Source organism: Pelecanus crispus, chromosome 5, assembly GCF_030463565.1.
Source record: "Pelecanus crispus isolate bPelCri1 chromosome 5, bPelCri1.pri, whole genome shotgun sequence".
In the NCBI taxonomy this organism is placed as follows: Eukaryota; Metazoa; Chordata; class Aves; order Pelecaniformes; family Pelecanidae; genus Pelecanus; species Pelecanus crispus.
This window is the reverse complement of record NC_134647.1, coordinates 73295426-73312217: the sequence shown is the minus strand read 5'-3', so window position 1 is coordinate 73312217 and position 16792 is coordinate 73295426. Positions and strand designations below refer to the sequence as shown.

The window sequence follows — 16792 nt, the reverse complement described above, 5'->3', positions numbered from 1 at the left end:
ACGGCTCTGTGTGCTGCCAGGGGAGCACAGAACACGTTGCTTCCCCAACATGCAGCACACATAAGCACACAGTGGCACGATATCTGAGCGTGACCAGTCTACGCTTCCACAGCCAGTGAACTAGGGGATGAAGCCATTTATTTATCTATTCGTGTACCTATCCCCTTCCTGCAGCTGTACTGAGCATGCAGATGAGTCCCTGACGCAACGCGCTTGCAAATGAGCTTGGGGTTGGCCAGGCAAATGCTGGGGTTCCCCAGGAGGGCACCGATGGCAGGAGGGACCAGCCTTGGCTGCCCAGCCCTTGCACGTCCTGCTGCGGGATGGCCTCGTGCTCCACATTTACATCATGGTTGTGCCTCAGGTGCCCCGGGGTTCTCCCAAAAACAGAGCCCCTCGCCCATGCACAACACATGGCAAAGCACCATGCTTAGTTTTCCAGGCAAATGGGGGCACTGCATCTGGTGTCCATCTTTTTCGGCACCTCTCCATCCCTCCTGATGTGGGGTGGCCGGGTGGCTGCACTGGGGGAGCCCCTGCCCACGGCCATCCCTCCCTCGGCACACCACGGGCACTGTGCAGCCCCAGAGCGCGCTGTAAATAGTCGGAAGCGATGAATGGATTTCCCCTTCCTCTCCATGTGTGCTTTAGATTTTTGGCCGGATACGGCATGGGCTCGGGACACACCAAAACATGAGGCTCGCTCCCTGGCAGCCCTCACTTTCACGTGGGAACAGCTTGGTTTGTGAAGCAGCGTGAGGTTTGGCGGGTGAAGTCTACAATAATTTTATGGGGAATGCCTTTCGTTTGCCAGATGAAGAGCTCAGAGCCTGCCGGAGGCCGGGGCAGCCTCGCAGGAGGGCTGGGTGTGGGACCTCCCGGGGCTGGGGGGCAGCGGGGCCATGCTGTGCCGTGTCTGTGCCGGTGCTCCGTGGAAAAGCGTTCAGGGAAAGCTGGGCTTTCTGCTGCTTTCCGCTTCCTCCCAGACATGTTTATTGCAACATGGAGGGTTTTCTCCCCCGGCAGTGGCCATCCTCCTGCACAGGCTGACTGGCTTTTCATCGCCTGGCCTGTGCTCCTGCTCAGCCCGTTTTAACCCGGACAGCGGGCCGCGACGGGCTGCTGCAGGTGTGAGTCGGACCCTGGCACAACGCTGAGCCCAGGTGGGGCCGTGCCTCAGTGCCCCAGCTTGTGGCGGCGGGAGGCTGAGGTGTCACGACGTGTGTACGGCCTCAGCATCGCTGCACGCCACTCGCCAGGGGACAGCCTGTGTGGGGCAGCTCCCGCCGGCTCCTGGAGTCAGGCCTGTCTCCGAACAATGGGTGGAGAGCAGGAAACGCCGCATGGGAAACAGGATTTGGCTCCGCCGCCGCCGCCAGCCACGGCCCCTTGGCCCCTTTCCTTTCCCTGCTCCAGAGAGCCCTTCCCACAGCCGTCGGCCGCGAGGCTGTGCCGAGGGGATGGGGATGCTGCCGCCCAGGCAGGCTGGGGCATGAGACCCACTGCACGGCGGGCAAGGACGGGGTCAGGACACCTCCCGGCCGGGCTGGGGGCTCAGCATGGCTTGGGGAGCCCTGAGCACGCAGCCCTAGCCCTGGAGGGGTGAGTGCCTGCTCCCCAGGAGAGCTGCCACTGGGCAGGGGACCTCAGTGGCCTCTTCACCACCAAGCCCCACTCCTGAGCAGCCGGGTGGCCACCAAGCAAGCGGCGACGGGGGCAGCTTCCTCGCCGTGCCCAGGCTATGTGCCAGAGGAGGTGGTCCCAGCTCCCCCAGACGCCAAGCAGCAGGGCGGAGGCAAGATGGGGGGCACGGGCAGGGAGCAGGCGTCCTGAGCCGCCGCTCATTTGGAACCCCTAGCCTCTGGCTCCGACCCCCGTGGCTGGGACATGCCAGCGATTTTCTGACCTGTGCCAGATTCGAGACACACTCCAAGGAGATGGGACTCCAGGTTTATCTTCTGCTTCTCCTCCCATGGCTGGCAGGTAAATCGCCCCTTTCCCTCTGCCCCAGGGAGCAGCCCCTGCCCCAGGGAGGCTTGGTGGGACGAGGCAGCTGTGGGAGGTCAGTGGTGCCAGGGTTTGGAGGGAGGAAACATCCCTTTGTGATCGGCCATTTGGAGACCTCAGAGGCTGGCAGTGCCCTCCCCTGCCTGCCTCTACCCGGCACGGGGCTGGGGCGCCGGCAGTTTGTGGGAGGAGAGGGACCTCAGGACCCCCATCCTGCTGCACACTTGGCTCATGGTGGGGGGCTGAGCCCATGGGCATGTCCAAAAGGAGAGTGGAAATGCCCACTGTTCCATCCCAACGGGTCTGCACGCAACTTGGCTGTGCCCTGGCTGTGTCTCCTGGGCTGAGGGGTGGCAAAAATGTCCTGGAAAGAGGGTGACAGCTGGGTGATGGGGTCTGGCCCGGAGGCAGATGGCTGTTGCCCTTGTCCAGTGGTGATGTGCCCTCGTGCTCCCCCACCCAGGGGCCATCCTGGACATCACCCTGATCGCCAACGTGCAGAGCCTGTCCCACTCCGACTTCTTCCTCTCCTGTGTCATGGGGGAGCGCGACGTGAGCTACCTGCAGATCGAGCGGGAGAACAAGATCGTGATGACGCACCCCAAGACGGGCTTCCAAAACTACCGCAACCGCAGCAACCATGTCCAGGCCAGGGGCTTCTCCATGGCTGACCTGGTGGGGATCCTCTACTGCCTGGGGCGCACCCCAACCGAGCAGGCCCAGGTGGTCTACGTGCACAACAGCCACAACGGTGAGCGGCTGGAGGGGGTGGTGGGAAGCCCCCCACCTGCCAGCTGGGTCCACTTGGGAGCTGGCTGCCCCGTGCTTCGCAATCCCTGCGCCAGCCGGCATGGCAGGGGCACAGTGGTGACCCACGGGCTAGGTTCGGGGTCTGCTGGCACCGGTGGGGTGGAGATGGGAGGGATGTTCAGCTGGAGGAGTGCGGCCGAGCCCCGTGGAGGTGTGTGGGGACAGGTGGCAGCACAGGCGACAGCTGGGCTGGGAATGGTGCCTGGCAGTAGGGCAAGGTCCAAGAGGAAGCTGGGTGCCCTTGGAGGAGGTGATGGGGTCTGGAAATCTTTAACCAGGGCGGGGGGGCAGCCCATGGGAGCTGTGCCAACCTCGTGGTCCCACTGCAGGCTCCCGGGGAGGAGGTAGCTCTGGGGAGCGTCTCCAGCAGCCTCCCCGGGTGCTTGGTGGGCACCATGCCGCAGCAGCACATTGCCGCTCCGGCGGTGGGGTCTCCATGAGACGCACTGCCAGGGTGCACCGCAGCCGAGGGCAGCGCTGGGCTCTTGTCCTCTGCTCCCATTTTGAGCCATATAAGCCAAAAGGGGTTCCCTGGGCTGGCTGGCAGTGGGGATACTGCCCTGGACACCACTTTCCCACACTGACCCCCCGACCTCCACTCCCCCTGTGCTTGAGACTTCACAAAACTATTAGGACTGAAATTTTCTGTGATAGCTGTTTGCTTCAGCATGCTGTCTAGCCTTTATTTATAAAGTTTTGGCTAAAACAGTTGTCCTTTTGCTGAGGGTGAGATGAAGAGGATACAAGTTTCTCTGCCTGTGTTAAAACACAGGTTTAGCATGCCATTTTGAGCAGCTCTAGTATCTCCAAGCTGGGGAACAGAGGCTGCTGGTAGGGTCCAAGCATCCCCCAAGGAGCAGGGACCTACCTGAGCCCTCAGCCAGAGGCTGGACCCAAAAATGTCTGTGGTCCGGCTGGAAACAGAGCCGTCTGGGCAAGCAAGAGCAGCACAGAGGCGCCGAGGGAGGAAGGCAGAGGCACCGGGAGACTGCGTGGGGGGCACGGCCAGCGGTGGGGGGCGAGGAGTGCAGCTGGGGGCTCTGCACCCCCAGATGTCCCCCTGTATAAGTCCCAGGGGAGCTGACAGCTCTGGGGTCCTGTTGGGATGACGGGGCGTCCCATGGTGGGGGGGTCCCGGCCAGCCCTCTGCTCCTGGATCACCATAGCCAGGTCAAAATACAGCTGTGGAGGAGCTGGTCGGCATCCAGATCCAAGTCCCCATGGGAGTTACAAGTGCCAAAAAAGTGGCTTTTTTCCAAGTGCCAGACAAGATGAATCAAAGGAAAAAGTAACCAAAAAAATTACATCTTTGCAGGGGGAGGGAGGGCTGTGTACAGAACCCACCCAGGAGGCTCAGCGTGTAGTGTTTCTCCTGTTAAGCCCAAGATCACACCAAAGCAGGCCAGGGTGATGAAGCAGTGGGTGGGGAATGCTGCTAGAGGAAAACTGGCATCTCCCAAAAGGTCATGCACAAAGAAGAACACAGGAAGGATGATAAACTTTGGAAGTTTTGCTGTAAAAACACAGTAAAACAGACAAAAAAGGTCATGAGGAGCAATTTAGGAAGGGTTTAAACCTGACAATAACCTATTTTTTAGAATATCCAGAGAGGCCATTGCAGAAAAACCAAGATTTTTATTTTTGCATCCATATGCACGATAGAGAAGCTGCGGAAACTTCTCAGGGGATCTGTCTAAAATGCCAGCGCTGATAGCAGGAGACAGACAACAAACAGCCGAACGGAGCAGCGCAGCGTTGCTGGGCCAGGCTCGCCGTGAGCGGGGCTCTGCCGCTGCCTGTGAGCAACGGTGTGAGTGGAGGGGGGACCGCAAGGCTGCTTGCGGGATGCCAGCCTTTCCTAAAAGCTTTCTGTGTTGGGAATTACAGACCTGTAAACCCAAACTGGAACCAGGCAAATTAGTAGAAACCATAATAAAGAGCAGAATTTGTGGTTATGTGATATCTGAGGAAGAGGCAGCGTGAGTCTGCAGTGGGAGGGTCTCTGGGGCAGCAGCGGTGAGGACGCTGTGGGCGAGCTGGCTGATGCTGTCTGCTCAGGTTTCCAGAGAAAATTAAGAAAAATTCCCTTTCAAAGGCTGTTTGGGAGCAACGCTGCACCCAGGGAGTGGCAGGGGTGGTCTCTGCATGGGTAAATAACTGACTAAAAGAAAGGGAGCAAGAATAGGAGTTAACTTGTGGTTCTTGTCATGTGGGGAAGTCCCCACTGGCGTGACACGGGGTCTCTGCGGGGACCTGTGCCACTCATTGTGGTTACAAACAACTGAGCAAGCGGCCGTGCCAGCTGCTGTCCCCAAGCTGCCTGGGGAGGGATGAGCTCTGCGAGGGGCTGCAGGCACTGCTGAGGGGTGCCAGAGCGGCAGGTAAAATTCAGCGTTGGTAAACACCAAGTGCTGTGCGTGGGGTCGTGTCAGGCTCTCACTCCGGTGAGTGAGACAGGACGGGGGCCACATCTGTGTGCCCTTTACAAGGGACTGCAAAGTCTGTGGTAGAAAGATCCCAGCTAGAGGGATAATATATGACTCGCTCGGAAAGCTCCTGGGCTGCAGACCACTGAAGGCAGAGAAGTGAATCTGGGGAATTACTGGGACACATGACCTGTGGTGCCCTTCCCTGGGCGCCCGCGGCATGTGCTGCTTCCTCCCGGCCCCCGGCCTCGCCAGGGCAAGACGCGGGGCTGGATGTGCCTTAGCTCCGACCTGGCGTGGCTGCTTTTAGCGTGTGCAAGCTGTTGTGCAGGCAGGCTGTGAGAGCCAGGGCCCGCCTGTGCCCTCTTTTGTGTCTGCCCTGGCACGCCCAGGGCTTGATTTCTCAGGTCTTAACATATTTATAGCCCCATTCGTGCTCAAAGCTGGGCTCTGGCTGACTCACATTAATACTCCGAGAGTTCATTGCTGCTGCACGCCCCAACACCTGGGAGATCAGGAAAACAGCCATGACAGGGCCACTGGTCCCAAGGGCTGGGGTGCAGCCCTCCGCACGCCTGCTTCCCCTCACCGCCCCTCGCCTGCCTCTGCTGTCGCTGCCTGCAGCTGCTCCCCACCTCCCCGGTCTGGCAGCAAGCAGGGTGCACCGTGCAGATTTGTGCCAGCTGTCACCTCCCCAGGCTGCTGCCACGGGCATCCGGCGCTGGGCGTGGGCTGGCTGGAGGGCAGGGTGCCCCATCCCACATTTCTGTGTCTGCCCATGGGCGCTGGAGGGGCCAGGAAGGGAGCACCTGTCCCTGCAGAGGCTCGAGGGGTCCCGGCTCCCATGCAGGGTAACAGGGGAGGCACATTGGCAGATCCCAGAAGAAACATGTGTGGTGGGTGCTGGGCTGCACCAGAGCTGCCTTTTGGGGTTGCTGGTCTGGGGGTGACGGCGCTGCACTTGGGTGCGAGTGCCCTGGGGGGTGACCACTGCTCAGCCTGCTCCTCATCCTCATCCTCCTCCTCCGCAGCCCACCTCTTCCCAGTGAAGGCCACGCAGTCCGTGAACGTCGCCGAGCCGGCCACCTTCTCTGCCAGGGTCATCAAGAAGAAGGAGACGGATGTTATGTGGAAAAGAAACGGCAAGTGGCCCCGAAAGCAGGCACGGGGCCGGGCTGCTCCCAGCCAGCACCAGGCGCCGGCCCCAGAGGGTATGGGAGGGCCCCAGGTCGTATGGGGGGGCCCCGGGTCACCCTCTACCCCCTTGCAGGCACCTACTACCAAACCACGGACCGGGGCGAGGTGAGGGGCGACCTCGTCAACCTGACGCTCCCCAACGTCAGCGTGAGTGAAAATGGGGTCTACAGTGCCACGTTCATGGGGGACAGCCCTCTGTGGAGCGCCTTCTACCGCCTGATCGTGAGAGGTGAGCGGGGACCTGGCTCCCCAGGACGCAGGGACAGGCGGCCGTACCCTGCTCCCTGGCCCGGTGCAACCCTGCACCCCCTCCGCTCTCTCTGCAGCCTGCCCTGCGAAGAAATGGGGACCATCCTGCGAGAAGGACTGTCCCGACTGTCTGAACGGCGGTGTCTGCCATGACCACGTCGGCGAATGCATCTGTCCTCCCGGGTTCATGGGCACCCGCTGCGAGCGAGGTAGGTGCCAGGCTGCCCGGCAGTGGGAGCTGTGCCCAGGGCATGCACAGGGCCCCGGCTGCACCCCCAGACCCGGGCACGGTGGCCAGAAAGGCCACATGCGTCCCCAGTGCCTCCCCACCCGTGTGCCCCCTGTTTCTGGAGCAGAGGTGGTCCATCCGCCTTAGCAGGACATGGCTTCTGTACCCGCTTGGGGTGGCAATACGGGCCTCAGGGTGCCCGAGCTGATGCCATGCCATGCACAAGTAGTGCATGGGTGAACAGCGGGTGAGGGCAGACCATGCTTGTTTTTCCAGCCTGCCGGGAAGGCCAGTTTGGCCGCAACTGCCAGGAGACATGCCAGAGAGCCCAGGGCTGCAGGGGGCTGAGCTTCTGCCTGCCGGACCCCTACGGCTGCTCTTGTGCCTCGGGCTGGAGCGGCCCCCACTGCAGCCAAGGTATGGGGATGTGGGCATCCACTGTATCGCCCATCCAACCTGGGCTTCCTCCAGGGCCCGTGCAAACCTCTCCCAGCCTGAGAGTCGGCATGGGCTGAGCAGTGCTGCTGCCTGCACCAGCTGCCCACTCTCTCTGCCTCCACGGTCCTGTGCCGTGCCAGCCCCACACTGCGGCCAGGGGTAGCAGCAAGCTCTCTTCTTCCTGCAGCCTGTCCCCCAGGATACTACGGCCCCAACTGTGCCCTGGAGTGCGCCTGCCGAAATGGAGGCAGCTGTAACCGCTTCAGTGGCTGCATCTGCCCCGCGGGCTGGCACGGACAGCACTGCGAGAAGTCAGGTGAGGCTGGCGCAGGGCCACAGAGGGTTTCTGTCCCCCATCCTCGGATGGGCTCTGGCTCCTTCCTCACTGGTGACTGGGGGGCCATCGGCTACCAATCTCACCAGCCGGCTCAGCAGCCCCCCTTGGTGCAGAAAGAGCCCCAACCCTGTGGAAACCAGGTCGCTGCAAGGGGAGCATCTAGTCCAGCTCCCTGGGATTAGCTGTGCTGACAGCGTTGCAAAGCTGGGCACATGGGGTAGAGGACAGCCTCTCTCATGCCTGGGGAGGAGCGGGGCCAGCCCTAACACTGATTTCTCTGTGCCAGACTGGTTCCCCCAGATCATCCAACTGGCCTCAGAGCTGGAGTTCAACCTGGGCTCAGAGCCCGTCATCAGCTGTGTGGCCACCGGCAACCCGCTGCCCGCCAGCGACAGCGTGGAGCTGCGCAAGGCTGACGGCACCGTGCTCAAGGTACTGCCGCTTGCCTGGCGCCTGCTCCCCACCGCCCTGTGCCCTCACCCCACCGCCATCCCCACACATCGTCCCCCACCCATATTGCTGGCTCTGCCAAAAGCACCCATTTCCCCACCAGTCTGCTGGGTGGATTCAGGCCAGCGCGGGAAGCTGGGGCATTGAGCCGGGGGGCTGATGGCACCTTGTGTGCCCACAGCTCATCAAAGCCATCATCGAGCCAGGGCAGATCACCTGCGAGTTTCAGGTGCAGCACCTGACGAAGGCAGACACAGGGCTCTGGGAATGCCGGGTCTCCACGACTGGGGGACAGGACAGCCGGAAAGTCAAGGTCAACATCCGAGGTGAGGACAGGGCAGCAGCATGAGCGGGACAAGTGGGGGCTACTGAGGGAGGCTGACGGCACGGTGTGGCAATGCCAAACCAGCCCCACTGGACTGGGTGGCAGCCATTGTGTGCCACAGTGCCAGCGGACAGGTTTGGATGGTGATAAAAGACTTCCCTGACAAAGCTGGAAGAAGCCAAGAGGTGGTGGATGTCCACACACTCTGCTCCTCATTGCTCCCGGTCCCACTAGTGTCATTCCCTCCTTCATCCCCAGTGCCGCCAGCACCCCTGAGCCCCCCGCGGCTGCTGGCCAAGCAGAGCCGCCAGCTCGTGGTGTCGCCTGTGGACTGCTTCTCCGGTGATGGACCCATTGTATCCATCAAGCTGCTCTACAAGCCCAAGGACGACACCTCAGCATGGTCATCCATTGTGGGTACGTGTTTGCCGGGGGAGGGAGGACACAGATAGGACCCAGGCAGGCGGGGACGGCTGCCCCAGCCAGTGGGGTCTGGGGTGGGCAGAGGTCTCCATCCTGGGACCCCTGCAGTGATGCCGGGGAGGATGCCAGTAGCGGGTGGGTCATGGGCATGGCTTTGACATGTCGTCTTGGCCAACAGTTGACAACAGCGAGAACATCACCCTTGTGAACCTCCGTCCAGTGACTGCCTACGTTGTCAAGGTGCAGCTGAGCCGGCCAGGGGAAGGTGGGGAGGGAAGCAAGGGGCCCGAGGCCATCATGGTGACCGAGTGCCTTGGTGAGCCCCCTTCTACCTCACCCTCACCCTGACCCTGACACTGACCCTACCCCTAACCTTGCGCATGAGGTTTTGCTGCCTTTTTGTTCGCAGAGCCCACAGTCAAGCCTGTGATCGAAGGATGGTCCATAGAGGAGAAAAACACACTTCACGTCAACTGGAAATTGCCAAGTAACCATGAGCCGGCACATGGGTTCATCGTCCACCTCTTTGACTCCGCGAGACGGCTGGTCTGTGAGAAAAACATCACGTCCATCTCCGTGCTCTCCGCCCGCATGGGCAACCTGGAGTTCAACAAGGAGTACGGACTGGAGGTGCTGGTCTACCACTGTGCCAGCCTGGGACCCCCCTCTGACCTCTACAAGGTCATGATCAACAGCAAAGGTGGGTCTGGCAGCGCACAGGGTATTATTACAGGGAATTACAATGATAACACAGTTATAAATGTAACAGTGACCATCCCTAGGTCCGGCTGCTTCTGTATCACATCTCTGATAGTGCATGAACAACTGCTTGGGGGAAAATGGGTACTCCTTTCCCTGCTAGACCCCACAGCCTCCAGCACCAAGCAGCTGAGAAACATTCTAAGCTGAACGTGACATTCAGGTCATCAAGAGTGATGCTTCTACAGATCTGTCCTCCACGCCCTTGCCCAAGGCCTGATGGACCCGTCTATACTTGCAGCCTTTACAACACCCTGTAGCAATAAATTCCTCAATATAATTATACTTTTCATGAAAAAATTATTTCCCTTTGGTTCACTTTAATCCTGCTGCCTGGTAATTTTGCTGGATCGTCACTAGGGCTTGAGGAGACAGACCTGTAGTCCCTTCTGGGAGCACATGCCCACACACACATGCACACAGACCCCCACATGGGTGGGAGACCATGGGGAGGTGCAGCATCAGCCTGACCAGCATTTCTGGCAGGCAAGAGGGAAGCAGTGCATGAGGCCTTCAGTGAGGCTCGGTGCCAGCCAGTAGACATTGGGAGGGCTGGTGGGCATCAGGCTTGAAAATGTGAGGTTTTCTCCACTCAATAATTTTAAGACCTTTGTGTGATTTGGTTATTTGGGGTTAAGGATGTGGGCAGGCTGGAGAAGGCTCAGAGGAGGCGGTGGGAATGATAAGATGCTCAAAACCTGCCATGTGTGAGGGCAAGTTGAAGAAAGAAAATATCCCAAGAGCTAGTCAATACAGAGATGTCTAGCTTGATGGTCCCTGAGGCTGGAAGTGTTTGTGGGTGCAGTACTGTGCTGCTGCTGCAGAGCAGCTCTACCTCCTCCTGCCTCCACCCAAGCAGGGGCCAGGGGTCCCTGGAGGTCCCTCAAACCTGGCACAGCTTTGGTTAACATTGCCATCCACAGGGTCTGGTCCTCATGCCAGTGCATCCCTGCAGCACCAGGAGCCCCGTCCTGGGACTGACGCTCTCCTCTCCTTGTCCCAGGGCCCTCCTCCCCGCGGTCGCTCTCAGCAGAGTCCGTGTCCGACACCGCTGTCAGGCTCTCCTGGCAGGTCCCTGAGTACCCCAATGGGGGCATCACCAAGTACATCGTGGAGCTGCAGCAGGTGGGGGGCACCAGCGAGCCCCAGTGGATCGACACTGACAGCGGTGCCGAGACCACCAAGATCGTTGGGGGCCTCAACGCCAGCACCAGCTACCAGTTTCGCGTCCGGGCCAACTCCCACGTCCCGGGGGAGTGGAGCCAGCCCGTGAAAGCCAAGACCCTTGGGGACGGTGAGTAGGGTGTCCCAGCAGGCAAGGAGGCTCGTGGCTCTGCTGGAGCTTGGGCTCAGCATCTGGGTCAGCAAAGAGCGACCAGGGTGCTTGTGGTAACCTCAGAGAGTGGCTGTGAAGCAGCAGCCCAAACCCAAAACACTTGTGGGCATCTTCAGAAATCCTGCTCCTCCTAGTCCTGGTGGGGCAGGGATGGCATGGTGACAGCACGGCACCTGCAGAGTGGCTCTGCCTTGGCCAGAGGGTAACGCGGTACACAAGGGGCTGAAGGAGTAGGGCAGAGCCAGCATGGAGAGGAGCTGCTGGCTGGACACAGAGCTGGTTGGAGGGTCCAGAAACTGGCAATGACACCCTCACCCCTGTGGCCCACGGCCCCACCAGCTCGGCATGCAGCTGTGGTGTCTTCATGTGATCCCGGGGTGCCGGGAGAGGGCTGCCGTCTTGGTGTTTGGCCACCCGTGCAGCCTGGGCAGGGCTCGGCTGTGGCCCATGACCCTCCATCCCTCCTTTCGTCAGGAGCACTGAGCGTGCCACCCAGCCTGGGCAGCCAGAGCACCGAGCAGGCAGGAATAGACCAGCAGCTGCTCTTGGCCATCGTTGGCTCCGTGTCCGTCACCTGCCTCACCATCCTCTTTGCCCTCCTGGCGCTTTTCCTCATCAAGAAGAATTTTTTCCACCGACGCCGCACCTTTACGTACCAGTCTGGCTCGGTGAGTGCTGCCTGCCCCTCCAGGACCATGTCCCCAGCTCCCCACGTTCTGGCCCGATCCAGGTCACGCTCCATAGCCTCCAGTCCGGACACAGCCAGACCTCACTTCCACGTGGAGAGGGTGCGGAGCCCACCCTTGCCCACACCACCTGCCCTGCCGGACTGCCGTGCGGGCAGAAGGGTGCCCGGTGCCTCTAACCTCACTGACTCCTGTCTGCCAGGGCGAAGAGACCATCCTGCAGTTCAACTCGGGGACCCTGACCCTGACGCGCCGGCCCAAGCCACAGCCCGAGCCCCTCAGCTACCCCATCCTGGAGTGGGAAGACATCAAGTTTGAGGACATGATCGGGGAGGGCAACTTTGGGCAGGTCATCAGGGCCATGATCAAAAAGGACGGCCTGAAAATGAATGCAGCCATCAAAATGCTGAAGGGTGAGTGGTGCAGGGAGGTGGGCAGGGTGGGCTGGGGGTTGTGGCTGCATCCTGGGCCATGCTTAGGGCTGAGGAGGGGCAGGAGCCATCAGCGGAGAAGCAGAGGAAGGGCCTTTGTTGTAGAAGTGAGGCATCCATCCCTGATTTGCTTCCAGAGTTTGCTTCGGAGAACGACCATCGGGACTTTGCCGGGGAGCTGGAGGTGCTGTGCAAACTGGGCCATCACCCCAACATCATCAACTTGCTGGGCGCCTGCGAGAACAAGGGTGAGGGCTGTCCCCCTCCCCCTTCTCCCCAGCCCCACAGCCCCTGCCTGGCTGTGTGTCTCTCTTTGCCAGGGAGAGCCCCACGAGCCCAACCTCCTCCTGCCCCCCAGGCTACCTGTACATCGCCATTGAGTATGCACCCTACGGAAACCTCCTCGACTTCCTTCGCAAAAGCCGAGTCCTGGAGACGGACCCAGCCTTTGCCAAGGAGCACGGCACTGCCTCCACCCTCACCTCCCAGCAGCTCCTCCAGTTTGCTTCAGATGTGGCCAAGGGGATGCAGTACCTGAGTGAGAAGCAGGTACATCCCCAGCAAGCCCCCCAGAGCATCCTTTCCCCAGGGGCCTGGGGACTCTTGAGCAGGGCACAAGACCCCCAGAGCCAGCAGGAGAGAGCATGTGGCTCCTGCTGACTGCTGGCCCCTTTCAGTTCATTCACAGGGACCTGGCAGCCAGGAATATCCTGGTGGGAGAAAACTTGGCCTCCAAGATTGCCGACTTTGGCCTCTCCAGAGGGGAGGAGGTCTACGTGAAGAAGACGATGGTGAGGCAGGGGCAAAGCATCTCCATGGGGCCTGTGCCGATGTGGTGGGCAGGACCCATGCTATCAGCGGGAATGCCCCACCATGCCGGGACCAGCCGGGTCACGGCTGCCCTCCATCCGCAGGGCATCCCCCCTCCCCTGACAGTCACTCTGTGTTTCCCCAGGGCCGCTTGCCGGTTCGCTGGATGGCCATCGAGTCCCTGAACTACAGCGTGTACACCACCAAGAGCGATGTGTAAGTCCTGCAGGCAGGGGCACCGGGGCTAGGGCATGGCTGCAGCCACCTCCATCCCTCCCCGGGGTGGTCTGTGCAGGGATGCTATTGCTCTGGGTGCTGCAAGGGCAGGAGGTGATGCTGGTGCATCTCCTTGGGGAGCTGCTGGCTTGGCCCGAGCCCTGGCTTGCCTGCTCCACCCTGGGCTTTGCCCTGTGCCCGTCAGTGGGGCACAGCTGGGGGCTCTGTCACAGCCTCGGCTCCTGCCCTTTCAGGTGGTCGTTCGGTGTCCTGCTCTGGGAGATCGTCAGCTTGGGTAAGGCTCTTCTCTGCCCTTGCCTCTACTCGGGTCCCTGCAGGTCTGGTCCTCCTGCAGCTCCGGAGGGGACACCCAGGGACCGTCCCCGCCGCAGCCAGCTGTGTGTCTCTGGTGGCAGGGGGGACGCCGTACTGCGGGATGACGTGCGCCGAGCTCTACGAGAAGCTGCCCCAGGGCTACCGCATGGAGAAGCCGCGCAACTGCGACGATGAGGTGTAAGTGGGCAGAGAGCCCGGGCTGATGGTGGCACCCACGTCCCCCTGACCCCACTGCCCCACGGGGCTCCCACCAATTTGCAGTAGCTCCTGCCTGGTTCCCTTCTCCACTGTGGAGGGAGATGAGCTAGGGTCCCACACCCCAAACACCCTTCCTGGGATTTAGTTTCCTGCCTGCTTCCCCCCATCTCCCACAAAAAGCTTTTCTGCTGCCTCCCTCCCCGTGCATGCTGAGCCACCGCCAGCTCTCTGCCCCCAGGTACGAACTGATGAGGCAGTGCTGGCGTGACCGCCCCTACGAGCGCCCACCCTTCGCCCAGATCTCCATGCAGCTCATCCGCATGCTGGAGGCCAGGAAGGTGAGTGGCAGCGGTGTCAGGGCTGGGCACGGGGCACCCGCATCACCCCAGCTGAGCGGGAGGGATGCCCACCCTGCGCGGGGCTTGTCCGAATGCTGGGGCATCCCTTAGGCTCAGCAGGGGGGACATCCAGCAGCAGAACTTGTGTGAACCCACCACGTGTGGGGATAACGCCAGCACCACTTTTCAGTTGTGGGGAGTCCCATCGCCTCCCCCCGGGGCACAGCGCCTGCGCGCATACCAGCGGGGACAGGAGGTGGATGGGGACACTGTCACAACCGGCTCCTGACCGAGGTTCCCCCGCAGGCCTACGTGAACATGGCCCTGTTCGAGAACTTCACCTACGCGGGGATCGATGCCACCGCTGAGGAGGCGTGAGGCTGTGCCGGCACCGCGCAGAGGGGCAAACGCTGGCCCCAGCCTGCTGGGACAGTGCTGTGGGGACGAGGGACTGCCCGTCCCCATCCCAGGACCAAGCGGCCGAACACCAGTGCCCCTTCCCGAGAGCACCTTCCCCGCAGCAGGACTGTGCCGTCCCCTCCCTGGCTACCCACCCAGTGTGTGCTGGCCACCCTGGCTCACCACCAGCCACCAACATGGCCCCACGCTGCTGGAGGATGCGCTGGGATGGCCCCCAAGGACAAGGCTAGCAGGGTGTTTACAGCAGAGCAGGCAGGAGAGCGGCCCTCCCAGGAGCCGGGGTGCCGCCGCCTGCGGCCACAGACACAAAATGCCCAAGCTTTGGGGTAAGAGGGGAAGCAGCGACCCGTCAGCTGCCTGCCCTGCAGCTCTTGGCGTGCTCTGGGCCTGAAGTGGTGCCAGCGGGGCTGCGAGCATCGCTGCCGGCGTGGGATGGGGCCACCCCCGTGAGTGCAAATGGACAGCACTGGCTGTGTACAGCCTCCCTCCGTGGTAATCCTTCGGAGGAGCCAGCTCTGCCTTATGGACAATAAACGTAGTGCAACAGGCAGCCGGGTCCGGAGGATGGGAGGTGGGGTCCCAGCTCTGCCGCCCTGATGGCACCAGGGGACAGGATGTTGGGCCCCGATATTCTGCTGCCATGGTGGGCACTCCTCGGGATCCTGTCCCCATTGGGGTCCTCTGATGATCCCCAGGGATGCCCCAGACAAGCCCCAGGTCTCATCAAGCTGTAGGGGTGGGTTTTCTTAGTATCCAACTGGGATCTCCCCCGCTACAATTTAAGATGTTGTCCTGTCCCCAAGGGATACGGAGAACAGACTATGTTCTTCCTCTGCGCAGCTGCCTCTCGCATGCTTGAAAACTGTTCCTGCAGCTTCCCCTCAGCCGGCTGCTCCTCACAGGGATGGCCACGCTGCTCCAGCCACTCCCTGTGGGGCTGTGCAGCTCCACACACTTCCCACCCCAGCCAGCTGGCGCCTGCCCGGCACTCTGCCGAGCCGTAGGGTAGCTTCCTGCGTCTTGCAAAGGGACCGTCAGGTTCGACCAGCCTGCTCAAACGCATGCTGCTGGGGCATTTCTCATACGTGCCAGTCCCTCGAGGTTCACCTGGGCTCTGCACTGACCCTCCTGCGGGAGCTCCCGCCCCAGGCTGCGGTCCCTCGTCCTGCGCTGCTGCGGTTTGTTATATTGACAGCGGTTGGGCTTCATCTCCATTGGCTTCAGCTTGCTAAGGCCTAGGCATGCCAGCCAGCTGCCCATCTAGTTGTCTTCTGTGGTCTGTGGGAGACAAGAGCTGCTCCTGCAGAGCCCATTATCCCACCCCAAGGCAGATGTGTTTGGCATTTGTCCTTCTGGACAAGAGTTGGGTTTTTTTCCCCGGAAGGCGTTTCAACCCTATCAATACCATTTTGATTTCCCATTCTGGCCTCCGGTGCTCTTTGGTGTCAACCGCAGATGATAGTAAGCAGCCTCTCTGCCCCATCACTGAGGTCCCCAGCGAAATGGGGATGGGGCCCGGCCCTTGCAGGCATCCTGACATGTGCCACCTCCTCTGCTGCCAGCTGGGAATGGTCCCTGAGGGAGCATCACCAGCCCTGCTCAAACCGGGGGCTTTCTGCTTTTTGCCTCCCAGATGGCAAAGCCCAGTAGCCAGATGGAGAAGGAAGTGGGACTGGTTTGACAAAATTTGACTGTGACAAATTGGTGCTGGCTGTTCCTGTCTGCCCTTGGTGCCCCCAGTGCTGTCCCCAACTGCTGCAGGGCGAGGAGACGCCAACTCGCCCTTGGCGCAGGGGGGACGCTGGTGCTCCCCGGGCTGTGTCGCGGTTCTGTGCCCCAGCAGATTGGGATGCCTCCGGCTGCCCACACTGAGTGGCTGTGGTGGATGGGCAGGAGGCTGAGCGTGCGTGCAGGACCCCACCGCGGTGGCCCTGCTCCTGTACCAGCACCACAGCAGCATTTGTGCAGGCCCTGCCAATGCCCCCCATGGGTGCAGCCCTCCTGCCGGCACATCTGCAGGGAGGGTGCTGCTGTGCTGTGCAGAGAAGACCCGACGCACACCGGTGCGAGGCAGCACAGGGTGGGATGGAGCCGGAGCAGCCGCCCCATGCCCGCTGCTCCCGCGTGCCTGCAGCGCCCGACAGCCTGCCCTGCCTTGCCCCATGTGGGGGCCTCCCTGGTTTCTCAGGGGTTGTTTTTCTTCCTACTCCAGCCTCCCGGCGTGCCGGTAGCCACAAGGGCAGGACGTGCTGCCTATCTGATAGGAGCAGTCTCTCTTGGCACTGCGGGTGGCGGCAGAGGGGCCGCAGCACGGTGGTTTCGGGCACGGGGAAGTGCCGGCGATGGGGTGGGGGGAGCCTCCAGCCAGGCT

The 16792-nt window shown here is 61.5% G+C and overlaps 1 protein-coding gene across 1 annotated transcript; it reads left to right on the top strand.

Moving 5' to 3' along the window:
- Nucleotides 1-1937: 1937 nt before the first annotated feature.
- TIE1 (tyrosine kinase with immunoglobulin like and EGF like domains 1) lies at nt 1938-14379 on the top strand. Its single transcript, XM_075710712.1, has 23 exons — nt 1938-1983; nt 2471-2758; nt 6275-6385; nt 6514-6669; nt 6767-6898; nt 7195-7335; nt 7544-7672; nt 7980-8125; nt 8325-8469; nt 8727-8885; nt 9070-9207; nt 9301-9591; nt 10654-10944; nt 11461-11774; nt 11875-12085; nt 12241-12351; nt 12462-12652; nt 12781-12894; nt 13059-13129; nt 13384-13424; nt 13546-13642; nt 13902-14001; nt 14308-14379. Exons 1-23 carry the CDS (start codon nt 1938-1940, stop codon nt 14377-14379), a joined length of 3495 nt encoding a protein of 1164 aa, XP_075566827.1.
- The last annotated feature ends 2413 nt before the right edge of the window (nt 14380-16792 follow it).